This window comes from Planococcus citri, chromosome 5 (genome assembly GCF_950023065.1).
Source record: "Planococcus citri chromosome 5, ihPlaCitr1.1, whole genome shotgun sequence".
In the NCBI taxonomy this organism is placed as follows: Eukaryota; Metazoa; Arthropoda; class Insecta; order Hemiptera; family Pseudococcidae; genus Planococcus; species Planococcus citri.
The window spans coordinates 65,496,270-65,523,489 of NC_088681.1; the positions used below are offsets into that span (position 1 = coordinate 65,496,270).

At 35.7% G+C, this 27,220-nt stretch overlaps 3 protein-coding genes across 5 annotated transcripts; 2 read left to right on the top strand and 1 right to left on the bottom strand.

The window, feature by feature from the left end:
* Nucleotides 1–293: 293 nt before the first annotated feature.
* LOC135848548 (uncharacterized) lies at nt 294–2,210 on the bottom strand. Of its 3 annotated transcripts, none has more exons than XM_065368476.1 (4): nt 1,982–2,210; nt 1,635–1,739; nt 1,352–1,470; nt 294–1,251 (listed from the first exon to the last, which is right to left on the bottom strand). In XM_065368476.1, exons 1-4 carry the CDS (start codon nt 1,992–1,994, stop codon nt 505–507), a joined length of 984 nt encoding a protein of 327 aa, XP_065224548.1. In that variant the 5' UTR covers nt 1,995–2,210; the 3' UTR covers nt 294–504. The 3 variants fall into 3 exon arrangements, with proteins under 3 accessions (XP_065224548.1, XP_065224547.1, XP_065224549.1); XM_065368475.1 differs by having other exon boundaries at nt 1,635–1,769; nt 1,974–2,210; XM_065368477.1 differs by having other exon boundaries at nt 1,974–2,208.
* A 4,632-nt stretch (nt 2,211–6,842) lies between these two features.
* Nucleotides 6,843–9,773, top strand: LOC135848304 (uncharacterized). The gene is made up of 2 exons (XM_065368191.1): nt 6,843–6,932; nt 7,001–9,773. Exon 2 carries the CDS (start codon nt 7,027–7,029, stop codon nt 9,163–9,165), a length of 2,139 nt encoding a protein of 712 aa, XP_065224263.1. The 5' UTR covers nt 6,843–6,932; nt 7,001–7,026; the 3' UTR covers nt 9,166–9,773.
* Nucleotides 9,774–13,689: 3,916 nt separating this feature from the next.
* LOC135848305 (uncharacterized) lies at nt 13,690–25,816 on the top strand. Its single transcript, XM_065368192.1, has 2 exons — nt 13,690–13,930; nt 23,109–25,816. The coding sequence occupies exon 2, from the start codon at nt 23,135–23,137 to the stop codon at nt 25,268–25,270; it is 2,136 nt and encodes a 711-aa protein (XP_065224264.1). The 5' UTR covers nt 13,690–13,930; nt 23,109–23,134; the 3' UTR covers nt 25,271–25,816.
* Nucleotides 25,817–27,220: the final 1,404 nt, after the last annotated feature.

Consider the following 27,220-nt stretch of genomic DNA (forward strand, 5'->3'; position numbering starts at 1 on the left):
CATGAAAAAAAAGTTTTGATAGGTGAAGTTGACCCATTTGACCCCTATTTTTACGTATCTGTTGAAAAAGTTGAAAAAACTCTTTTACTCGATGAAATGAACTCCTCACAAAAAAATCAAAATTCGAAAAAATTAAATTTCCTGCAATTTCAAATTTCAAAAACTGTTTAAATTTTTTCAGTTGTCTTATTTTGACCTCTTTCTGACGTATTTCACGAAAAAGTTGATAAAAATCGGAAGAAGAACAGGTGTAGATACGAATGTTCCGTCATACTTCGTAATTAAATCATGAATTAAATTCGGTAAAAAATTTTTTAAAAGACATAATTACAAATAATATAGCTTATCACAAAATTTGTAAATTACCACCTTTTCATCAGCTTATAAGAATATTAGAAATTTTGTGAGAAATTTCATGATTTTATATAGTACATAGAAAGCTTAAATTTAATTAATTTACTGAATAAAAGCATATCGAGATTTTAATTTTTAGGTACTCAGTTGCTATGGTATAGGTATATTAGTAGGCAGATAGGAGTAACGCGCTGGAGGTGTTCGCTTACGTAATACCATGCAGTGTTTTGAATGCTCAGTAGGAACACATACCCAGTCATCCGTTCCTCTTTCAAAAAAATTTGTTTCAATTAAAGTTGTTGCATTAACGGGTCGATTGAGATGTGCATTTATAAGAACATTGTAAAACGCAATGTCCTCAGCCGTCATGTTCCATTTTGGGATCAGTTTAAACAATACTTCATCGAATAACATATCCGGATTTACTTCTCCCATTTGTGACATATCTGCGAGTAAATCACCGTGTAGACCGGCGAAAATTTGGTGAGACCTGGCCATTGACGCAGAAAAACGGCGGTATATCACATCGTCCGTTTCATATACGGTTGGTTTCATGGATCTGATTTTTTGTAATTTAGTGCAAATCAAGTTTAAGAAATAACCATGTGGATTGCCACTGGGTTTCGAAGACGAAGCACTCAAAGCAGTATACCATACTAGGTATGAGGATTTAATTTTTTGTCGTGGTGGTTCTTTATTTTTTGGGTTTTTTCGGTGAAATACTACGTCCAACCATTCATCACAGGTCTCATTTAAACGCTGATAATCTTCTGGCAAGTCTTGAGGGATTGCACGTATGTAGTATAACTTCAGATATGATTCTGCAGCTGTGTAATCTAGTTCCATCACACGTTTGCCATGATACACAGCGCAACCAAAATCAGAAAAGAACTGCAACTGAAACAAAAACTAGGTGGTAAATATCTATGGTAAAATACGTAATTTTTTTTTGGTTCATAAAGTACAGACGTAACTGCTTCTTGTTTTTTACACTTACCGAGGTTGCTTCGTTTTTTTTGAGTTGTCTGAGGGCTTTCTTGTAACGCCGTCTTTGAAAGCTTTTTTTTTCAAATCCAACTAATTGTTTTTTTTCCGATGATGAGAATATATCTGAATCTGAAACAGAGACGATTCAACGAGGTAGTGGAAAACGTTACAAACAAAATTTCTTCAATAGGCGTGAAATTCAAAGCAATGATGTACAATTTTTAGATCATCGTCTCGAAAAAATTATAAAATTTGTTTATTTGGAAATACGATAGGCACGTGTTATTACTCACCGACATCTGACGAGTCATCTTGCTGGTTAGCCTGAACGTGGGCAATGTATATCACGGATAATAAAGTCAGGCAAGTAATTATTGACGACATAGGTCCTATTGATCCTGGAACAAACCATAGGTGCATTGTACCTACTAAATACGTACGATTGAAATTTGTTTTACATCAGAAGCGGGTAACATTTGCTACCAGGTACAATGTTATGCATTTCAACTCAGAAATTGGGCTTCTGAGTAGAAATTCAAGTGTCAGCTGCTTCTAATATTTATTCATCATTTAAGGGAGAGGAGACCAGAATAAGCAGAGTGAAAATTTATGGTATAAAAAATGGTACCTACTTGCTTACCACGATTTGACATTGTAATATTTTTAGCGAAGTAAACAAAAACTACGGACAGTATTTGGATTTTACCTCCAACACGAAAAGAAAGATTGTTGATGAATTGAAGACTGATTTTAAAATGTTGAAAGATATTTTAATATGGTTTAGTTAAATCACTACCTCGAACTATATGCTGAAATATATCACTCGATGATAAATAGATAACTGTGAACTAATGAACAATTTTCGTATACCGAGCATCCGTCGTTATTTGAGATAAGTAAGTATTTTCATAGCATGTAAAGTATGTACTATACCAGGCAAATAGCGGCTTTAAAAAGGAAAAAATTGGCACATTAATTTTTTCTTCAGGAATGTGTTCAGATGAACCCCTGAACTACCAAAAAAAACCGACCCTCCTACACCTGGAGGGTCATTCCACGTCAATTGGACCAAAAAGTGATAGGTGGGTTCGGCGATTTTTTTGAAATTTTTCCTGTGGAAAGACCTTCCGAAGGGATGACCAATGGCGCAAATCGCAGCCCTCTAGCCCATTTTTAACGGCAGCCAGGGGGTGTCAAAGTTTTCAGTGAACCTAAAATATCATCCATTTCAGCAGTGGATTGCTCGATAACCGCGATACCTACCGAAATGGAACTTTTCCCAATAGTTAGGGGTTTTGAAAAGCTTTTTGGTGATATCATAAAAATCAGTGTTGCCACTTTTTTTCGTACAAAAAATTAGCTCAAAAAGTTTCAAAACGTAGTTTTCATATCGTTCCGACTCTCAAAAATTCTGAAAAAAATATATTATGGACATCTGTTCATGCTGAACAACATATTAAAAAATTGGGATGGTAACTTGTAACAAAGTCGATTTAAAAAAATTTAAACTTTGCGAAAAAATGCGATTTTTTGATTTGAAACATGAAAAAAAGTTTTGATAGGTGAAGTCGACCCATTTGACCCCTATTTTTACGTATCTGTTGAAAAAGTTGAAAAAACCCCTTCACTCGGTGAAATTAACTCATCACAAGAAAATCAAAATTCAAAAAAAAACGAATTTTGATTTTTTTGTTGTGGGTGTAATTTTTATCAACATTTTCATGAAATACGTCGGAAAGAGGTCAAAATAAGACAACTGAATAAATTTAAACATTTTTTGATGTTTGAAATTGAAAATTGAATTTTTTCGAATTTTGATTTTTTTGTGAGGAATTCATTTCATCGAGTGAACGGGTTTTTCAACTTTATCAACAGATACGTAAAAATAGGGGTCAACTGGGTCAACTTTACCAATCAAAACTTTTTTTCATGTTTTAAATCAAAAAATCGCATTTTTTCGCACAGTTTAAATTTTTTTAAATCGACTTTGTTACAAGTTACCATCCCAATTTTTTAATATGTTGTTCAGCATGAAGAGATGTCCATAATATATATTTTTTTTCAGAATTTTTAAGAGTCGGAACGATATGAAAACTACGTTTTGAAACTTTTTGAGCTAATTTTTTGTACGAAAAAAAGTGGCAACACTGATTTTTATGATATCACCGAAAAGCCTTTCAAAACCCCTAACTATTGGGAAAAGTTCCATTTCGGTAGGTATCGCGGTTATCGAGCAATCCACTGCTGAAATGGATGATATATTTTTAGGTTCACTGAAAACTTTGACACCCCCTGGCTGCCGTTAAAAATGGGCTAGAGGGCTGCGATTTGCGCCATTGGTCATCCCTTCGGAAGGTCTTTCCACAGGAAAAATTTCAAAAAAATCGCCGAACCCACCTATCACTTTTTGGTCCAATTGACGTGGAATGACCCTGGAGTTAATTTTTTTAGGGGGCCAAAACCGGTTGCGATTCATGTTTTTTGCGTTTTACTCCGCAAATATTAGGTTCACGATAAAAAGTACCGTAACAAAAAATGTTCCCCCTTCAAATTCTCTATAATTTGATATTACGCTCGATACCCATCCCTCAAGAGGGGTGTCTAAAAAAAGGGGTGGAAAGAGTAGGTGTTTCAAAAAAGGTCAGTCCAATAAATTGATCAATGTTACCACTTACTAATATCATTCGTTTTCGCTCAGATTTTTTTTTACAAAGTCTACTCACCCAACTTCCAATCACACCACCATTGATTGGTCTTCATCCCTCCCTGGGGGTTGGTGGGGGATGCTTGATTTTTCTAGTAACACACAACTGAATCATATGTATATTTGAAAAATGAATCTGGACATGCGATATATCGAATATTATGTTTTCAAGGTCGCTGAATACGAATAACGACTTATTTTCTGGGTCCAACTCTTCAAAGCACCTATGTGCCCCAAAAAGGGGGTTAACATTTTGAAAAATCGTGAAAAATCGAGTGATATATCGAATTGTATGTTTTCGAGGTCGCTGAGTACTAATATGAACTTATCCCCCCCCCCAAATGACCCTCTGTGCCCTAACAAGGGGGCCAAAATTTCAAAAAATCCTCAAAAAGTCAAGTGATATAGGTATCAAATGGAATGTTTTTGAGGTCGCCAAGCACAAATATAAACTTATCTTTTGAGTCCCGCCACACAATGTCTCTCTGTACCCCAGAAAAAGGGTCAAAATTTTGAAAAATTATGAAAAGTCGTATGATACACCAAATGGTATGTTTTCGGGATTCTATTTTGAAATGCAGTGGTTGCCGCTTATTATCAGTGCGGTTATTAGAATAATTCACTTAATAGAATGGAAAGTCATTAAGACGGAACGGTTGTTGTATCTTTTTACATTGAAAAATTTCGCTTTATGTGGTAATCGAAGGTGAATGAAGTCGGTTAATGGAATGGGAGAACCCTAACCTAACCTAAACTTAAGAGCAGGGTGTCTACAGCACAAAAAAAGTACGAATTTACGAAAAAAGCACGAAATTTGAAAATGACCCAAAAAAGTACGAAAAAACGTCAAAAATGTACGAAATTTACGAAATTTGTACGAAATTTTGAAAGGATTCCATTGTTAATTTTCCGACAAAGTCACCAATATTATCCTCAAAATTCTTATTTTTTCAAAAATTTTTGCCCTCGCTTCGCTCGGGCCAATTTAGTGCCTTTTCCCCATAAACAATTTCAAAAACCATTGATAAAATTTTAAAAAATTGAGATGAAAAAAAAAGTTTCTTACATTAAAATTGATATTGTTCTACTTTTCGAACTACAATTTTTTAAAACTTTTGCAATCGCTTCGCTTGGGATTCTTTTCTTTTCTTTTTCAAAATTGAAATTCTTGAAAAAAATATATCAATTTAGTATTCAATTTTTATAGTTTCAAAATGAAGAAAAAAGTTCTCGCATACTTCTCGAAATACATTTTTTCAATTGTTTTCACTTTCACTGGGGCCTGTTCTCTGAATTTTTAAACAAAATCAAAATTCACATCCTAAAAAAATCTTTCCAGTTCAAAAATTTTAAAAACCAAAAAACGAACTCTTTGCATTATAAAACATTGTTTTTTATAGCTCTTTCAAAATACGAATTTTCCAAAGTAAAACTTTCACCCTTGCTTCGCTCGGGCAATTTTTTTTCTTCTTTTAAAATTGGAAAAAAATCACATTTGAGCCCCCAAGAATTCAAAACAGAAAGTGAAAATTTTTGTAAGTCTTATGATTATGAGTGACATCAATCAGCAAAATGGGTATTTTTTTCCTATTTCTGTTGACCAATTTTCAATTAAACCCCCTCCCCCTCTCAAAAGACCTCTATGGGCAAATTATATTCGTTCCGGTCTCGTATTGGCTCTTGATGGTCCAGACCACACTGCTCAGCACGTTAAAATTTTGATTTTTGTGGCCGAAATGACATGACACACCCCCTCACCTCCATGTAGATTCAAAGTATGACTATTAATAATATATTGTACGAAAAAAATACGATAAAAGTACGAAAAAGGTACGAAATTTTGTTTTTTGGATTTAGTAGACACCCTGAAGAGTTTTGACCAGTAGGTTGAATGATTTTCAGAAAATCGCCAAAAATTTCAAAAAAATGTCGTTCTTTTAGCTAAAAAAATTCTAAAATTCTCACTTTTCGAAAAAAATTACAAAAAACTGTCGTTTTTTGCCAAGAATTGCCAAAATTGCCACATTTTTGCTTTATGAATAAATTCTGGCAATTGCTAAACATTTTCTCTTTTTTCCAAAAATTCAATCCCGCATGTATTTTGCTAAAATTGTCATTCTTGCTTTTCGCCAAAAATTGTCAACCTTTTTATACGCTTTTAGGTATAGCATTAATAAATGTGCAGTATATGTGAGGAGCTTGGAATCAAAACTCACTTTTGACACCAAAAATTGATATGCGTTTTTTTGCGGATTCCGATACTTCTTCAATTTCTCTATCACCCTACAGAATCCATTTTTCCGGATTCGGCCCCAGTTCTTCACAATTTCCTGTTAAAAAGTGCCCTTGGAATCAAAACTCACTTTTGCCACTGTCAAAAGTGAGTTTTGATTCCAAGCTCCTCACATATACTGCACATAACCCCCAGGGAGGGATGAAGACCAATGTCTGGGATAATGTAGAATGCGACAGGAATCCAGTACTGCATTATTGGAAGATGAAAAACCGTAGAGATGATTCTGTCTATGAAACTCTATGGGGACCAACGTTGTTTGCGAGAACGAGGAAGGGGTTTCCTTGAAAAGGAAAAGAATTATAGACACTGGACCTGCGTATAAGACAACCAACTGCAGGCCGAGGGGAACGGAAACAGTAAGGAAAACTTGAGTAACGCCAATTTATCCCGCTGGGTGATCTTGGCTGCGCTGTTGTCGAATTCTTGAACAAAATACAGTGCAACCAACAGCACCAAGCGGGAGAAATTGGAACTACACAAAATATCACTACCGCCGCTTTTCCCCATTGCCTGCAGTTTTATGTCTTCCCGGAGGGCCCAGGTGCAGTGTCTATAGTTGAGACAAGAATTCAACATTAGACATTTTTTAAAGTACGTATTACATAAGTATTTTATGTTATTTTTCTCATCGTATTAATTCAATAATATTACTTTTCCAGGTTGGCGTTGAAATCGAACGACGTTTATGAAAATGGCTGGAAACACTCCCAAAGTGTACGATCTCTTCCATCCGACTCCGGTACCGTTGAAAGAACTGGCAGCTATCGCCGTAAGTCTCCAAATATGGCGTTCTGAACTGAAGAAATTCCGTACAAACGGTATAAAGGAAAAATTCGATCCATCAGAACATGCTACCTGTATTTCTTTGGATACATATCTGCCTGATTTACCAACTTGCATTCACGATGTGATCGACGGCTATGTCAAGAAACTGGGCTTGTCAATAGATAGCTGGGTATCAGATCATTGCGGAAAAGTGATCGATACTAATACCAACCCTCGAGACTTCAGCTCAGGAGACTTCTATTACGTTTTGAAATACTTCGACGATTTCGTATGTGATTACGATGGCACCCTTCATTATGCCAGGACAGCCAAACGTTGGTTGCAATGTACCAGTAATATGCTCGGTTTAAATGGAAAATTCTCCATTGCGTGTTTGTACTGTTTCGAAGACGTCATCAAAGAAGTATGGCCGTTTGTATCGAAAAATACAGTCTGGAATGATATCAAGTGCGACAGGAATCCGATACTGTATTATTGGATTTGCTACCTTAGAAATGATTTAGGTAAGATAAAAAACCGTAGAGGTGATTCTGTATATGAAACGATGTTCTGCTTGATCGGCAAAGACAAGCCTTGTCTAAGACCGGCAGTGGATTACTTCTGGGATCGTATTCCTTTGGCTGGTCGAATGCGACCGGCTAAAAAAGTAATGAAATATCGCTTTAAATCGTTCGTTCGGTTCCTTCTACCGAAACTAGATAATCAACTGTTGCAGGAAATCATCGACTACAAAGGCGTCGATTTGGTACACATTCTGTTTAGAGATGAAAAATACGACGAACAGGCGGTTATAACGACTTGGTTGTACGTTAGAAATCGCTTTAACAAGGATATGTTCAGCTACCTGGTTCACAAAATATTCGAAACGGAGCTTTTGTACGTGAGCGACGATTTTTGGGGAACGGCTCGCGAAGACGACAGTTTAGCATATTTGGCTCGTGAAATATGGAATAATGCTCCGCATAAATTAAAACTATTGACGATTCGGAACATTATATCCGATGGTCAAATGTTCCAAGGCATGGCTGACGGTCTCGATTGGGATCCGGATCCAAAAAACGCCGATTTCCTATTGACCGTTATCTCCGACGCAGCCATCAAAGACAGGAAGAATTTATTCTGGCTACGCAACTGGCATCAGTTGATCGCACTTTACTCGGGAAAAGATTTACATCAAATGATGAAACTTTGCTTCGAAAATGACGACAAAATCGTGCGGTTCAAAGAAAAGGTCATGGCTGTCAGTAAATTCGTAAGCGGTCACTGTCGCAAATTACTCAGTTATTCGCTTTTCAATAAATTGAAAGACTTTATAAGTTTCTTATACCCCGAGACGCAACCGGCGATCAATTTCAAACGAAAAATACTCAAGTCAGCTTATCTCCTTACAGATTTCACCGAAGAAAACGCCCTTGCCAGCAGCGACAAACTACGTAGGCGCTTTTTCGAATTATTGAATAGGGCGGAATTCGACGAAGTGAACGACTTCTTGAATTTCTTATGGCCCGAAATGCGAGAACCGAGAATTTTCAAGCAACGATTACTCCAGTTGGCTTTTCTCGGCCAAGATTGTCAACTTGGTGATTCGATTATGCGTGGAATTGAAAAATTCAACGGATTCATCGACGATACTTTTAACACCGTTGAACTGTCCAACGATTTTAAAAATCAGCTCGCGTCGTCGCCTTCAATTCAGGACCGTCTAGTGGGCTATGCTCAATCATCTTATGATATAGAAAAGTTTCTGAAATTCGTTGACACGTTTGTTCTGCAAGAACAAACTCTGATGCAGATCAAACGGCGTACAGGAGATGCGTTAAAAGAGCATTTTTCCAAGACTAATTCATCAGATAAATACGAGTTAAGGTTACGCTTTTCGTATGATTTCCCATCTGACGAGTTTTTATTGTGGTGTTTTGGAAATGAGGAAGAAGTTGCGAAGTTTAAACTGAGCATTGGTTACAAACCCAAGGATTCATCCGATCCCATGTTAGTTGATTCTGATTCAGACTTCGAGCTTTTTCCCAAGATTTTCTAGGACTGTAATAATTGTGTTACACTAAATTTTCTCGATTTTTATTTTGTATGTATCCATTGATTAAAATAAGTTTCGTTTATTGAAATCGAACATGTTTATTGTCTTTCTTAATAACGATTCAATAATTATTCTAACTAGAGATACCTTACATTAATAAATTTGTATCTATTTTACTTTTAAGTACACATTTTTTAAGATGGAAATTTAATGGTAATTTGAAATCAATTTTTCAAGTAATTTCACGATTTCTTTATGATTATTTTTAGTGTTAAATTACGGTTGTTTTGAGTTAGCTTCATTTTTTTTTATGATTGAAATTATATGATAAACTAAGTCTTATTTTTGAGGTAATTTCACGTTTTTTATTTTTTTTTTGATTTTTTTTAGTGTGAAATTACAGCTTAATTCAGCTTTCTCGAGTTTATTTTATTCTGATTTGTGATTTTTTTAAATTGAATATCGTATCGTGATTTCATTTAATAGTTTACCTACCTACCTACTTACTAAGTAATTTTGTTCATTGTTCGTTCGGGCTACTCGATGATTCGTCGAACTATTGCCTCAGTGATTTTGTTTGTTTGATCTTAGAGTACAATTTTTGAGCATAATGATGTTTGTTTTTATTATTTGATATTGTTCTGAAACCTATTACGACTGACATAGTCCCACCCTGCAATCCTCTGGGACAACTTTTTCCTTAGAGAAGACGTCCTAAGGAAAATGTCAAAGCAAAATTGCAAAAAATAGTTGGCCCTTGGGCCTTTTAACCCTTTCGGCTACGAGACAAACTGACGGATAAAATTCGAAGTGCTTTGAACTGAGTGAGGTCGGTTGCTGCCTAGAACTCAAAATTTGCTGGAAATCGAAAATTCAGAAAGTATTCATGTCACAAATGGCAATAAACCTTAAATTGTCTATTATTCCATTTATGACACCAAATAGCATCATATATCAAAATCAAGCCTTCTGAGGCATCTGATATTTCAAGATGAAAATATTGATAACAAGCATTTTTGAAAATAGAAAAAAAGACGAGTTAAAATAAAATAAGTTTGTGTAAAAAAAGGAATTATTGAAGAAAAACAAGGCATGTGACTTCAGATAGTTATTCAAACTGCAAATTTTTGAAGTTGATTGCTTGTGGGAGGATTAAAATTGATGAAAAAATCATTGTGTTATAGAGAGCATTTTTTGAAATTTTGAAAACTCGTGTCACAATTCAACCTGAAAAGTATGACATAATTTTCATTTTCTGACACATACATCTCTCTCGAGGTGATTTGCTTGGGTGAGTAAGTTACCTCAGAAGATGACTAGGTGAACTCTTGCGAGCATTTGAATTTTATGATAGATACTGTGTCATAATACAGCCCTCAATCTGTTTGTCATAAGGAGATAATAAAAATAAAATACGTACGTCATGTTGTGGAATTACTGGAATTACTTTTTAGAAGTCATCTTACAGATAATGAATTGATTGAGCGCAGTCTTTATGACACACTATCCATCATAAAATTCAAATGCTTGCAAAAGTTTACGCAGTCATCTTCTGAGGCAACTTACTCACCCAAGCAAATTATCTCAAGAGAGATTTATGTGTCAGAAGATGAAAATGATACATATTTTTCAGAATTTTATTGAAAATTAGCGTTGAATTGTGACATGGGTTTTCAAAATTTTGAAAAATGCTCTCTATAACACAAAGATTTTTTCATCAATTTTAATCCTTCCACAAGCAAACACCTTCAAACGTTTGCAGTTTGAATAACTATCTGAAGTCGCATGCCTTGTTTTTCTTCAATAATTTCTTTTTTTTACTCAAACTAATTTTATTTTAGTTCATCTTTTTTTCTATTTTCAAAAATGCTTGTTACCAATACTTTCATCTTGAAATATCAGATGCCTCAGAAGACTTGATTTTGATTTATAATGCTATTCGGTGTCATAAATGGAATAATACACAATTATTTAAGGTTTATTGCCATTTGTGACATGAATACTTTCTGAATGTGCAATTTCCAGCAAATTTTGAGTTTTAGGCAGCAACCGGCCTTACTCAGTTTGAAGCACTTCGAATTTTATTCGTCAGTTTGTCTCGTAGCCGAAAGGGTTAAGAAAATGACGGCCATGATGATTGGCAGATCAGCCTATAATCGCAGATTTTGCTTTCCAACATGCCACTTAAACGAAATTTTTTGAACTGGACAAAGCTAAATCGAAAGAGCATGCAAAAATTTATCATCAGATAAAATTTCAAATGCTGAAGTACTTTTTTCGATTTTTGGTGAATTTTTGAAAATCAAATTTAAGTAGAGGTAAGGTAAAAGTGAGCAAAAAATCAAAATTTTACTAAGTTGACTGAGAAAGCTGAAATTTGGGATATACCCTATTTTTGACATGCCAAATCGATTGGAAACTGTTTCAACCCGTTTTGAGCAGTTCTGGAGCATTCAGCGGATTTTTGAAACTCTAATTCCCACAAAATCATCAAAATGGAGTTGGAAAGCCGAAATTCATTCTGCAAACGAATTTCAATACGCTACGAAGTCGACTGCAGGTGGATTTCAAGTCGTTATGGAGCCTCCAGCAACTTTTTGAAAATTATTGGAAGTGGAGCCTCCAGTAGATTTTTGAAACTTGAAATTTCCTCAAATTTCATCAAACGGAGATAGAAAGCAGAAATTCATTCTGCAAACTAATTTCAATACACTACGATGTCGACTGCAAGTGGATTTCAAGTCGTTATGGAGCCTCTAACGACTTTTTGAAAGGTTGTATGGCGTTTTTTTTGGAAAATATAAATTTCTAAAAAGTAGCTGTAAGCTTCAAAACCATTTGAAACCATCATGCAATAGAATTCATATCGTGTTGAAATTAGTTTGTAGAATGAATTTCGGCTTTCCATCCCCATTTGATGAAATTTTGGGGAAATTTCAAGTTTCAAAAATCCACTGGAGGCTCTACTAATTTTCAAAGAATCACTGGAGGCTCCAAAATAACTTGAGAACCCATCTGAAGCAGTCTTCAGTGGGTAGTGCAGAATGAATTTCTACTTTCCATCCCCGTTTGATGAAATTTTGGGAAATTTCTAGTTTCAAAAATCTACTGGAGACTCCAGTAATTCTCAAAAAGTCGCTGGAGACGCCAAAATGACTTGAAATCCACCTGCAGTCGACCTCGTAGCGTATTGAAACTTGTTTGCAGAATGAATTTCGTATTTCCAACTCCATTTCATGAAATGTTATGGGAATTTCAAGTTTCAAAAATCTGCTGGAGGCTCCAAAACTGCTCAAAACGGCTTGAAACAGTTTCCAATCAATTTAGCAGGTCGAAAATAGGGTAGACTCCAAATTTCAGTTTTCTAGGTTAATTTGGTAAGATTTTGATTTTTCCCTCATTTTTGGCATAAATTTGATTTTCAAAAATTCATCAAAAATCGAAAAGGGCACTTTAGCACTTGAAACTTTGACAGATAATAAATTTTTGCCTGTTCTTTTGATCTACCTTTGTAAGGTTTAAAAAAATTCGTGTTAGTTCTATGTATGTTGGAACGCAAATTCTGCAATTTCGGCTGACCAGTCAATCAAAATGGCCGCCATTTTGTGAGTAGGGCCATGTTTTTTTTTTTAGGACAAGGCCTAAAAATCTTCCATAGGACTTCCCCTTTGAGAAAAAATTTGCCCCGGAGGATTGGCAGGGGGGTGCAATTGTTAGAAGCGCAAAAAAAAATCATAACCGCAACATAAAGAAGCTCATTCCACGCCCATTGAATAAAAATTCGTGAAAAACTGGTAAAAATGAACTGTTGTAAGATTTGGTATTCAATAGTTAGGCCTATCTTGCAACCTATTAAATCGAATTAAAATTTTTCGAGAAATTCACATTTCTCAACAAAAATATTTTTGAGCATTTTTTTAAAATGATTTTTTGGACTTCCGAAAAAGTGTCATTCGACTTCAAAACTGGTTAAAATTTACTAGAGAATTAAATTGCTAAAATTTTGTGAAAAAATCAAAAAAATCAATCGTAACTTTTTTTGAGACTTTTTTTGAAAAATTGTAGTTCAAAAAATTTGGCTGCTTTTTATAAATTATCGGGCTCAACATTTTTTGAAAAGTGCTCAAATCAGTTCAAGTGGAAATTTTGATTTTTGGCTGAAATTTTAATCCATTTTGATATTTCTCATGACACTATTTCAAAAACACCGAAAATCATGGCCCAATTTTGTGCTAAAAATTCTCCTAAATTGCCCAAAAAAGCAAAAAACACATTAAAATTTTTTGTAGTCTTTTTCTACCTGTAGTGGTAATATTTTATAGAATGACGATATCAGAGGGCGACACTAGCGCCAAGATGAAATCGCTCGGCCATCTTTGGTGCAAAATAACAATGAAACGTCACAGTGACGTCACTTCACGGACAGCAGTGCTGTGCTGTGATTGGCTGAAACCATTCATTTTGCACCAAAGATGGCCGACCGATTTCATCTGAGTGATGCTATAGTGCCTTACTAGCGCTGCTCATCGTCGTCGAAATTCCTGTCTTGCCTCATGTGGATGAATCACATCAGAATGCAATGTAATAATTTCGCGTCTCTCAGTGAAGAGTGAATATTTTTGACGTGTTATTGATGCTTTCTTTTCGTTCAGAAGATTGACTTACTTGTTGCATCGGTAAAAGTGTGTTTTGTGATATGATGTATGTACTTTGAAAACGTGATACATATTTCGTATTTCGTGGCATCAAATAGTCATTCAATTCAATTGTAAGTAATTTATTTCCTACGTCTGTCGTCTATGTAGTCAATATTTTAATATATTACCTATCGAACAGCTGTACTGTTGAAAATCACGAAAATAGTGGGTAGGTAATCGAATTAGTCACCGGCTATTGTAGAGTAGAATACTTAGAATATGTGAATTATTGGGTGATTAGCCAATAGCCATTCACTTATCAAAATAACAATAAGTATTGTAATATTGATGTTGTTTTTACCCATGGTTTTTTCGTACTCGTGAGCTACTTACTTACTTTATAGTGTGTCCCGAAACTAAAAGTTAAATTAGTGCTGCTTGCTGCTTTCGAAATCCAAGTTTTTGGTGATTGAATGAGTGATCTCATTGATCCTATGAATATTGTATTCTGATTCAAGTGTTCATTTTGCATAAGTATCTATAGACGTTTCATTTTTGGGCTACGGGCTACGGTTAATTTAGTGACAATATTGTAAGATGAAGATTAGAATGAATTTTAATCATTATCTTCAAATCTTTAACCTGACGGGCTGTTTAATTGTATTTCACATGTTACATTACATCTTCGGCCGTATCTTCAATCCTCACTATGAACGCAAAATAGTTTCACTTGAATACCCCCCCCCCCGTTGTTTGGCTGATAGATGAATAGACTAGCTTTGGTATTTTTTGTAACTGATACTCATATGGGCAAATTCTGAACGATGAATTTACACAAATTACACGTTGCCACGTGCCAATTAGATATAGGTTTATATGTAGGTAATTTAATTCGCGAAACAGAGAATTCCAGCGCAGCTGCATAATACATAAATGTTATCTTATCGTTGTAGTTACTGGTAAAAATAGTTATCGTATCATCTGCTTTGAAAATATGAGGACAAGATTGCTCAATTCAATCCCAAGAAAATATCACCATCGGAAATGAAAGTGCGTAATGCTTGTGCCTCATTTTTCAATCGTCATCGTTTATTCGACGAAATGAATGGGTTAGCGAGTTTTTGTTATTCCGTATCAATTTTCTCAGCGTTTCAAGGCGATTTTGAAAGTCATGTCTTTCGATTTCGCTCAATTTTTTTTTACAATATCTACCCACCCAGTAAGTAAGGAAGCTGCAATCAGTTTGGTCCCAGCCCCCTCAGGGGGTGGGTGAGGGGGTTCCATTATTTTCACAATGTCTCAAGGTACTCAACTCCGTCTCCAGCAGCCCATTCCTCCAAAACTATGATACTTTGATCAAAACTGATTTCAAAGTTCGAAAGGGCATTGAATTTTGAACTTTTTAAGTATTTTCAAATTTTCAAAAGTGGAAAGTTGAACTTTCAATTTGAAAGTTCAAATTTCAAAATGGCGCTGTAAATGGGAGCTACCATTTAAAATTTTGAAAAAATTTCCATAGATGTACATTTTGATACTTTTTTGAAATATTTAGGTTTCGAGATGGCACTCTTGACGGAGGGGGAGCACCCCCACTCCCAATTTTGGGTGAAACTTTCAAAAGAAAATCTGGGGCATGTGATATATCGAATTGTATGTTTTTGGCGACGCTGAACACGAATATGACGTCAGATCTTTGATTGGACCCCCTCCACGGCCCCCAGAACCTCCTCAAAGGGGGTAAAAGTTCAAAAAAGCGTTTTGTTCGTGTGACACATGGCGAATAGTATGTTTTTGGTGACGCTGAACACGAATATGACGTCAGATTTGTGATTGGACCCCATCCACGGCCCCAACAATTTTTTTGGACTTTTACATATGGGGAAGGCTCTGGGGGCCATGGGTGAAGTCGATTTGAAAAACTAAGGCAATATTCGTGTTCAGCGGTATCGAAAACATACTATTGCATGTGTCACACGAATGGAACCATTTTTGGGGGGGTCACCCCCTTTGGAGAGGTGCTGGGGGCTGTGGACGGGTCCAATCACAAATCTGACGTCATATTCGTGTTCAGCATCACCAAAAACATACTATTCCGCGTGTCACACGAACAAAGCGCTTTTTTGAACTTTTACCCCCTTTGAGGAGGTGCTGGGGGCTGTGGACGGGTCCAATCAAAAATCTGACGTCATATTCGTGTTCAGCGTTGCCAAAAACATGCAATTCGATATATCACATGCTCCAGACTTTCTTTTGAATGTTTCACCCAAAATTGGGGGTGGGGGTGCTCCCCCTTCGTCAAGAATGCCATCTCGAAACCTAAATATTTCGAAAAAGTATCAAAATGTACATCTATGGAAATTTTTTAAAATTTTAAATGGTAGCTCCCACTTACAGCGCCATTTTGAAATTTGAACTTTCAAATTGAAAGTTCAACTTCCAACTTTTGAAAATTTCAAAATTCAATGCCCTTTCGAACTGTGAAATCAGTTTTGATCAAAGTATCATAGTTTTGGAGGAATGGGCTGCTGGAGTTGAGTACCTCGAGACAATGTGAAAATAATGGAAGCCCCCCCCCCAACCGCCCCCTGAGGGGGCTGGGACCAAACTAATTGCGGCTTTCTTACTTACTGGGTGGGTAGAAAAATCTGAGCAAAATCGAAGGACATGACCCAAAAACGTTGGTTGAGTTGACATGGAATGACCCAGCAGATAGGTACCTAAAAAGTCGTATGATTAATGCTATAAAAGAAGAATTAACTGTCGACAGTTAAATTGCATATCAGTGGTTCAGCGAATCTTCTTTCAAAAAGTTGTTGCGGTGGTGTTTGGGGAGTGAAGAGGCTTTCAGATTAGAGATGAGTTTCACCAGAAATATGTACTTGTATTTTGTAGGTACGTACAATAGACTGTGGGAGTGAGAAAGGGAGAGTATAATTCATGTCAAGATAGTGTTTTTGATCCTTAAACACCCAGACAAATCTAGAAGTGCACAAAAAAATGCTTATGATTTTTTTAATACAATTTACATGAATATCATTTAGACGTACTGTATGCTCCTCTACCGTTCAAAACTATTTCGTAAATGATTCGATTTTTTTGTAATGTCCTTAATTAATGTCCGCATTCACTACCCACTTGGAAAATGGAGTGGTTGATACAGTACTTAGAGCAAAATCAGCCTGAAATTTCGACAAATTTTATTCAAGTATTGAATTTGTGCCTTTGTTCATAGGTTGGCCCATGGTATGAAGCCCATACTACATATCCAAACATTTGCAATTTTCGTTTCATTTTTTCTTGGAAATTCCTGGTATTCTAATCGGAGATAAAATTGTAAAAATTCATCATCTTTCGGCTTTTTTCCAAAACGAGTTTGTAAAATTTGTAAAAAAAAAATAAAAAACGCACTGGTGCACTCCGCCCATTTATTTTCTGATCTCACTTTATGAAAGCAAAACAACCAATGTGCTGGTCTAAAAATGGAACATTTATAATTGTGTTTGGAAAGTATTTTTGCTCAAACTTTTAGAGATGTCAGTGGTGAAAAAATTGACCTTTCACATCAAAATTACCAAGTATGTAAGTACTGCTTTGCTTCTTGAAACTACAAATTTTGAAAAGCTTTTACGCTCGCTTCGCTTGGAACATTCAAAATTTTTCAAAAATTTTTAAAATATGAACAATTGAACACTAAACAGAAAATGAACTCTGCTCACTCAGCAATATTTTTATTTTACTTTTATAACAGTTTGTGATTTTTTTAAAAATTTGGATTAAGCAATTCGTTTTTTAAAATCATGATTACTCGTTATTTATTTTTCATAATAGTAGGTAAGTATATCTCATTATGATTTGTTGTAATAAAAAGTCATACCTATTGCAATTTATTGCCCAATAATTTCTTTGAAACTACGAACCAGTTATAATTTATGAATTGAGAGGAAGGAGAAGCACGACTTCAAAGTTGGAGATTAATTAAAAATTGTAGAAATCACTTAAATCGCCAAAAAAATTGTAGAATTCAATTTTTCTGAAATTTGATGGAAATTTGTGAAATTGGCTTCTAAATTGCCTCAATGGATAGAAAACGTTCGTAAATTTTCTACAAACCGTTGAAATTGTAGGTCCATATCCAGATTTCTGAAAAAATTGGTGAATTTCATGACATTCTGCACTCTCAAAACTCTACATGTCGATACTTTGAAGTCAATTTTGATATTTGGTGTCAAAAGACCTTCGTTGATGAATTCTGTGGCCTTAAAAACCCAGTTTTTGGTATTATTATTGTATGTAGGTATTTTTGAAAAAAAATTTAATTGGTAAGCAAGTACCACTCCATTGGACAGGGTGTCCACAAGCCTGGAAAACCTGGAAAAGTCAGGGAATTTGGTCGATCTGGAAAAGTCAGGGAATTTCATAATTTTTACGCAAAATCCCTGGAATTTTGAAAAAATGATCAATTGCAAATTTTGGATAAGGACCTGTGATGAAAGAAAAACATTATTTTTTACTTCTCGAAAGACAAATTTTCAAAAGCGTTCGCCCTCGCTTCGCTCGGGCTTGTTCTATCTTCTTTTTCATAGCACGATGAACATTTCTAGATAATAAAAATCAAGTTTTAAAATCAAAAAATGAACTCCTCACAAAAAAACATCGTTTTTAATATACATCTCGAAATACAAATTTACGAGAAATATCATTCAAATTCTAAAATTTTAAAAGCCAAAAAAAACTACTTGTCCTCACATGAAAAAACTTCGTTTTTATGCCTCCTATAAAATGCAAATTTTCAGAAGCTTTCGCTGGAGCCTGTTCTCTTTTCTTTTTCAAAAGTAACTTCTTTCAAAAAAACATCATTCCAATGTATTAAAATTTAAGAAACCATAAAATAAACTCTTTGCATTAAAAAAACCTCGTTCTTAGACATCTCGAAATGAAGATTTTCAAAAGTTCTAGCCCTCGCTTCGCTCGGGTCAATTTGTTTCTCATTTTAGAAAAACCAATTTCATATTTTTGCAGGCCTCCAAAAATCCAAAAAAACAGAAGAAAAATTTTCATAAGTCGTATGAGGGTAATTCTCAGAAAAAGGGTCGATTTTGATATGCATAATTTTGAAAAACGAAAATCATTTTTTTGGAAAATTTCAAGTGGGAATCATTTGTATATGTGTCCCAGATCCCTTTTCTAGTGTTGGCCTCAATTCAATCCCCCCACTGTGGACCCCGACCCCCCTAAAACAGCGATAATCAGGATTCGACCCTCATCGATGTGTAATATGTCGATTGATATGTTTTCGAGGTCGTAGAATTCGAATTTGGAGTTATTTTTTATGTAGAGGTGGAGGGCGAGGCGAGGGGAGGGGGAAAATGTCAAATTTTGCTTATATTATCGTGTAATATGTCGATTTATGTTTTTCAGGCCGCAAAGTTCGAATCTGGACTTATTTTTTGGTAGGGGTAGAGGTGAGGTGTGGGGAGGGAGAAAATGTCAAATTTTGCTTGTTTTATCGTGTAATATGTCGACTAGCGTGATAAAAGTACAGCTGTCTGAAATTTGGCCAAGTCGAAGGACAAATGGGCGCTGGACAAGCCGAAGGACAATCTCAACGTTTTTTCGTTTCTAGCCTTACCTACTGGACATTATTCGATTTTTAACACGTAATAAATGTGTACTTATCATGTAGAATAACTTCCCTTTCTCAATTATCGTTTTTGGCGGGTTCATCAGGGTAAATAAAAAGGCAAGCCGAAGGACACCGATTTTGCGAAATATCATATTTTCAGAGACAAGTACGATCAGAACGAGCCATTGCGTAGGTTATGAGAATAACATTGCGGGGTAACATTTTTATGAAGACAGTGAACCAGTGCAGCCACTCACCAGAAAAAAATATTGGATTGGGAAGCTACCAAAAATAATTGAAAATTGCTCTAAAATTTGCGTTAAAAGTGTGTGACAGTTTTCAAATGTGAAATGTCAGCTTCCTATGGACTTATTCCAATTGCAATTTGCATAATAATGAACCTTCATGTTCTATGATAATGAGAACGTGCCAATTTTTCCCCAAAAAAATGAAGTTCATGACACTTTATAACATTCATTTTCAAAAACATGGTGTGTGACAGCCAAGTCGAAGGACATTTGGGGTATAAAATCGAATGTACACCAATGAAAGGAGGGGCTAAAAATTTCAATACCATATGTGAAATGTGTGGGGGATGATCCTTGAATGGACCAAAAAAAAAAAAAAATTCATGCTAAAACCTTTGAGAAATTTGCCACGTACACGATTTTTACCTTTTTCTGAGAATTACCCAGCTAAACTTCAACTTTTTTTCGGAAAAACTTTCGTGTTTATCCGACCTAAGTTTTCATATGGATTCCTGTGCAACCTCTCCCTCTCGCGTAACTTCATAATCATAAAGTAGGTACTCTATAAAAAAGTTTTCGGATTGATTATTAACATTTGCCAGTTACCCCTCGTGACGTTTCAAAGATTTGCTCCCCTACCCCTCGCGACATTTGATTTGATTTCAGTTTCGACGAGGTGTGACAATTTTTCCTGGTGAGCTGGTCATTATTAGGATGGATCACGAGAAAAGTATGTCGAAGGGCTTTCACAAACTTTCCCTAAAATAAACGATTTGCAAATTTTCACCAAAAAAAAAAAAAAAAAAATGGCCTTGTATTTAGTTCGACGCAGAATCTCAAAAACCTGCTATGTTTTGGAACTAGGTCATTTTTTTAACGGGCTGGATTGTGAAAAGAACAAAAAACCAAAAATCACGATTTTTTTGAAAATCCTTTTTTTTAGGATACCCCAAATTGTTTAAAGTTTTTTTTTTTTTTTTTTAATATTAGAAAATTGTTGTCAGAAAAGTTGACGCGTATACTAATTCCAATATGCTTGAAACTCCAAATAATAGGCGAATAAGCATTTAAAAAAACATTTTTACCTAGCCAAGCTTTTTTTGCGGTAAATTGTCGAGGGTGACCCCATGAATAATTCCTGAGAGTTACCACCCCGTACCCCTCTTGCTAATTTTTTTATGGGGGGCTGAACCCCCCCAAAATGGGTTTTTCGCAGATTTCTCCTCGGGGGTTGATTTTACGTCGAAAACAGTTCAGTACTTTTTTGTTCTACGTCAAATTTCCGATCTAGTGATATATCAACTGTCCTTCTACCCCCAAGGGGGGTGGGGCTAGAACCATTTAAATGAGAGGGGTTTTCTAAAAAACACAAAAAAGCTATCGGCGTGTAGGAGGGGTGAAATGGCCCCCGAGAGCGTTCGGGTTGATACTAGCATGAAAGGTGGGTACCATCGAGAAACTACCGCGTGAAAAATTTCAGATCCACGCCACCTCCCCTTCTTGGGGAACCCCCCTTTCTTGAAATTTCAATACCACAGTCCTCAGCCCCATTTCAACCGATCTTGAAAATTTTTCTGGAAGTTATGTATATCCTTAATAGGTATCCCCACAAAAATTTTCAACCTCCTCCCCTCATATTTTCTCCTCAAAATGGCGGTTTTTTCATTTTTTTATGCCTATCAACAACCAAGATTGCGAGGTACAATTTTGGAAACACGTTTTTTGGATGTATTTGTGGCCCCCAAACATCATATACTATATTAAAAATTTTTGCTTTGGTGCGCCGTGGTGAAAACTTGGAATAATGTATCTTAGGGGGTGGGGGGTGAAATGGGAACTTTGAAAAAAAATAGCTATTAATGAGTAGGGTATCGTTTTCATATGATTCGATACCGCTGAACACGAATATGACCTCAGATTTTCTGCTACACTCACCTAGCCCTCTCCAGAGCCCCTCAACCCCCTCAATTTTCAGTATTTTCGAAATAAAGTTATTTTGATGACATTGATATCGTTTTCATATGATTCGATACCGCTGAGCACGAATATGACCTCCGATTTTGTGCTACAGTCACCTAGCCCTCTCCAGACACCCCTCAGCCCCCCTCAATTTTCACTATGTTTGAAATAATCAAGCTATTTTGATGACATTGGTGTCGATTTCATATGATTCGATACTGCTGAACACGAATATGACTTCGGATTTCCTACTACAGTCACCTAGTTCTCTACAGAGCCTTCAGCCCCCCCTCAGTTTTTATTATTCGTCCTCGAGGATTGATTTCACATTAGAAATAGCTCGGTAATTTTTTTGTACATCAAATTTCCTACAAATTTTGTCCACCAACTCCCCCTCCCCGGCCATGTAAAGGGAGGATGAGGCCTCTTAAAATTGTTTTTTCAGAAAAAAATACAGTGATAAGCTAGTAACCCTTTCTGTAATAGTATAAATTATTGCATGGAAGAATAATAAAAACTAAGGGGGGTGAAGGCTCTGGAGAGGGCTAGGTGACTGTAGCACAAAATCTGAGGTCATATTCGTGCTCAGCGGTATCGAATCATATGAAAACGATACCCTACTCATTAATAGTTATTTTTTTTCAAAGTTCCCATTTCACCCCCCACCCCCTAAGATACATTATTCCAAGTTTTCACCACGGCGCACCAAAGCAAAAATTTTTAATATAGTATATGATGTTGGGGGGCCACAAATACATCCAAGGAGGTGGCGTGGATCTGAAATTTTTCACGCGGTAGTTTCTCGATGGTACCCACCTTTCATGCTAGTATCAACCCGAACGCTCTCGGGGGCCATTTCACCCCTCCTACACGCCGATAGCTTTTTTGTGTTTTTTAGAAAACCCCTCTCATTTAAATGGTTCTAGCCCCACCCCCCTTGGGGGTAGAAGGACAGTTGATATATCACTAGATCGGAAATTTGACGTAGAACAAAAAAGTACTGAACTGTTTTCGACGTAAAATCAACCCCCGAGGAGAAATCTGCGAAAAACCCATTTTGGGGGGGTTCAGCCCCCCATAAAAAAATTAGCAAGAGGGGTACGGGGTGGTAACTCTCAGGAATTATTCATGGGGTCACCCTCGACAATTTCCCACAAAAAAAGCTTGGCTAGGTAAAAATGTTTTTTTAATGCGATTTTTCAGCTAATTCGCCTACACTAATAAGAAAATCCTTAAAAAATATCAAAAAGTCACTTTTGAAAATTTGACAAAACGAGGAAGGGGTTTCCTTGAAAAGGGAAAGAATTATACTCGTGTGTTGAGGCAAGAATTCAACATGAGACATTTTTAAGTGTAGGTATATTATGCTAATATAACGCTTCTTTATTCATAGTGTGCATACGAACGTACATATTCTCGTTAAGTAGGCAATTCGCATATTTTTCTCATCGTATTAATTCAATTATATTGCTTTTCCAGGTTTGCGTTGAAATCGAAGAACATTTATGAAAATGGCTGGAAACACTCCCAAAGTGTACGATCTCTTCCATCCGACTCCGGTACCATTGAAAGAACTGGCAGCGATCGCTGTAAGTCTTCAAATATGGCGCTCCGAACTGAAGAAATTCCGTACAAATGGTCTTACAGAGGAAAAATTCGATGCATCCCGACATGGTTCTCGTATTTCTTTGGATACTCACCTGCCTGATTTACCAACTGAAATTCGCGATATGATCCGCGGCTATGTCGAGAAACTGGGCTTGTCAATAGATGACTGGGTATCAGATCATTGCAGAAAAGTGATCGCTGATAATACCAACTCACGAGACGACTTCTATTACGTTTTGAAATACTTCGACGATTTGGTCTGCGATTACGACGGCACCCTTCATTATGTCAGGACAGCCAAACGTTGGATGCAATGTACCAGTAATATGTTCGGTTTAAACGGAAAATTCTCCCTTGCTTGTTTGTACTGTTTCGAGGACGTCATCAAAGAAATATGGCCGTTTGTATCGAAAAATACAGTCTGGGATAATATAGAATGCGACAGAAATCCGATACTGTATTATTGGATTTGCTACCTTAGAAACGATCTAGGTAAGATAAAAAACCGTAGAGGTGATTCTGTATATGAAACGCTGTTCTGTTTGATCGGCAAAGATAAGCCTTGTCTAAGACCGGCAGTGGATTACTTCTGGGATCGTATTCCTTTTGCTGGTCGAATGCGACCGGCTAAAAAAGTAATGAAATATCGCTTTAGATCGTTCGTTCGGTTCCTTCTACCGAAACTAGATAATCAACTGTTGCAGAAAATCGTCAACTACAACGGCGTCGATTTGGTACACATTCTGTTTAGAGATGAAAAATACGACGAACAGGCGGTTATAACGACTTGGTTGTACGTTAGAAATCGCTTGAACAAGGATATGTTCAGCTACCTGGTTCAGAAAATATTCGAAACGGAGCTTTTGTACGTGAGCGACGATTTTTGGGGAAAGGCTCGCGATGACGACAGTTTAGCGTATTTGGCTCGTGAAATATGGAATAATGCTCCGCGTAATTTAAAACTATCGACGATTCGAGAAATTATATCTGACAGTCAAATGTTCGAAGGCATGGCTGAAGGTCTTGATTGTGATCCGGATCCAAAAAACGCCGATTTCTTATTAACCGTTATCGCCGATGCAGCCATCGAAGACAGGAAGAATTTATTTTGGGTACGCAACTGGCATCATTTGATCGCACTTTACTCCGGAACAGATTTGCAGCAAATGATGAAACTTTGTTTCGAAAATGACGACGAAATCGTTCAGTTCAAAGAAAAAGTCATAGCTGTCAGTAAATACGTAAGCGGTCATTGCCACAAATTACTGGATTATTCGCATTTCAATAAATTGAATGACTTTATAAGTTTCTTATACCCTGAGACACAATCAGCGATCGATTTCAAACGAAAAATACTCAAAAAAGTTTATCTCCTTCAAGATTTTACCGAAGAAAACGCCCTCGCCAGCAGCAAAAAACTACGTAACCGCTTTTTCAAATTATTGAATAGGGCGGAATTCGACGAATTGAACGACTTCTTGAGTTTCTTATGGCCCGAAATGCGAGAACCGAGAATTTTCAAGCAACGATTACTCCAGTTGGCTTTTCTCGGCCAAGATTGTCAACTTGGTGGTTCGCTTATGGATAAAATTGAAAAATTCAACGAATTCATCGACGATACGTTTAATACCATTGAACTGTCCAACGATTTTAAAAATCAACTCGCGTCTTCGCCTTCAATTCAGGACCGTCTAGCGCGCTTTGCTCATTCATCTTATAATTCAGAAAAGATATGGAAATTCGTTGACACGTTTGTCCTGCAAGAAGAAACTCTAATGCAGATCAAAATGCGTACGAGAGATGCGTTAAAAGAGCATTTTTCCAAGACTAATACATCAAGTAAATTCGAGTTAAGGTTACGCTTTTCGTTTGATTTTCCATCCGGCAAGTTTTTATTGTGGTGTTTTGGAAATGACGAAGAAGTTGCGAAGTTTAAGCTGAGCATTGGTTACAAACCCAAGGATTCATCCGATTCCATGTCAGCTGATTCAGACTCAGAGGATGTACCTAATGTGTTAAAATCAATTTTCTAAATTTTTATTTTTTATCTATTGATTAAAATAAATTTCGTTTAATAGAAATCGCGAACATGTCTTTCTTAATAACGATTCAATTATTCAAACTTAAGTACGATTGCATTCGTTGATAAATTTATTTTTTACTTTTATTTTTTAAGATGGAAATTTAATACTTAGAAATTTGAGTCCAATTTTTCAGGTAATTTCACGATTTTCTTATGATTATTTCTAGTGTTAACTTACGATTGTGTTGAGTTGATTTCATTTTTTATGAATGAAATTAGATGATAAACTACAAATAAGTCTTATTTTCAAAGTAATTGCACGTTTTTTATTTTTTCAATTTTTTTAGTGTGAAATTACAGATTTCTCGAGTTCATTTTATTCTGATTTGTGATTTTTTTTTATGACATATCGTATTGTAATTTCGTAATACTTATTCACCTACTTACCTAAGTAATTTTGTTCATTGTTCCTTCGGGCTACTCGATGATTCGTCGAACTATTGCCTCAGTGATTTTGTTTGTTTGAACTTAGAGTACAATATTTGAGTATAATGATGTTTATTTTATTTTTCTTTGATATTGTTCTGAAACCTATTACTACTGACATGGTCCCACCCTCCAATCCTCTGGGACAACTGTTTTTTTAAAAGGAGACGTCTTGAGGAAAATATCGACGCAAAATTCCCAAAAAAAAAAAAAAAAAAAAAAAAAAGTTGGTCCTTCTAACAAAATGACGACCATTTTGATTGCTAGATCAGCGTATAATCGTACATATTGCTATCCAACATATGTACAAACTCGCACGAAATTTTTTTAAGTGATTAAAGCTATATTGAAAAAGCACGCAAAAATTTATCATCAGATGAAATTTCAAATGCTGAAGTACGTTTTTCAATTTTTGGTGAATTTTTGAAAATCAAATTTCGGTAGGTAAGCTAAAAGATGAGGGGAAAAAATCAAAATTTTACTAAATTGATTTGGAAAGCTGAAATTTGGAATAAACTATATTTTCGACCAGCCAAATCGATTGGATACGGTTTCAAGCTGTTTTGAGCAGTTCTGGAGCCTCCAGCAGGTTTTTGGAACTTGTAATTTCTATACAAAATTTTATCAAATGGAGTTAGAAAACCAAAATTCACTCTGTAACTAAAAATCTCGAAAAAGTAACCAGAAAAGTGAAAAAACATGAAAAAAATATAGGTAATCATTGGTAACCTATAGAAAAATGACCAAAAAAACAAAACATTTCGGTTTTTAATTTTAAAAGAGTGGACTAATTTTGCAACTACGTATGTGATAAAATAGCAAAACTTATTAATTGACAATTTTTGCAATCTCTGGCAAAAAAAATTTTTTTTGACAAAATACAAAACTTTTTGGGAATTATTGGCAAAAATTGCATCCGGCTATGAAATCGAGGACAGGTAAATTTCTTTTCGTTTTATTGTGGCTTTCCAACTCCATTTGATGAAATTTTGTTGAAATTTCAAGTTTTAAAAATTTCACTGGAGGCTCCAGTAAATTCCAAAAGTTTCTGGAGGCTTCTAAACGAATTGAAATCTACCTGCAGTCGACTTCATAGCGTATTGAAATCAGTTTACAGAATGAATTTTGTCTTTCTAACTGCATTTGATGAAATTTTGGGGGAATTTCAAGTTTCTACAATCTGCTGGAGGCTCCAGTACTGCACAAAACAATCCGAAACCATTTCCAATCGATTTGACAGGTCGAAAATAGAATACATTCCAAATTTCGGCTTTCTAGGTCAATTTGGTAAAATTTTGATTTTTTCCCTTATTTTTAGCTCAACTTTAATTTTCAAAAATTCACCAAAAATCGAAAAAATGCACATTAGCTCTTAAAATTTTGGCTGGTGATGAATTTTTCTATGATTTTTTTATGTAGCTTTGTTCAGTTCAAATAATTTCGTGCGATGTTGGAAAGCAAAATCGGAGATTTC

Excerpts from the sequence above, each read along its gene's own strand:
- LOC135848548 (XM_065368475.1), bottom strand. The coding sequence starts at position 1,761 with ATGCACCTATGGTTTGTTCCAGGATCAATAGGACCTATGTCGTCAATA. Across the intron at positions 1,471-1,634 it reads AGATGACTCGTCAGATGTCG|ATTCAGATATATTCTCATCA; the intron begins GTGAGTAATAAC and ends TCTCTGTTTCAG. Across the intron at positions 1,252-1,351 it reads AAAAAAACGAAGCAACCTCG|TTGCAGTTCTTTTCTGATTT; the intron begins GTAAGTGTAAAA and ends TTTTTGTTTCAG.
- LOC135848304 (XM_065368191.1), top strand. The coding sequence starts at position 7,027 with ATGAAAATGGCTGGAAACACTCCCAAAGTGTACGATCTCTTCCATCCG.
- LOC135848305 (XM_065368192.1), top strand. The coding sequence starts at position 23,135 with ATGAAAATGGCTGGAAACACTCCCAAAGTGTACGATCTCTTCCATCCG.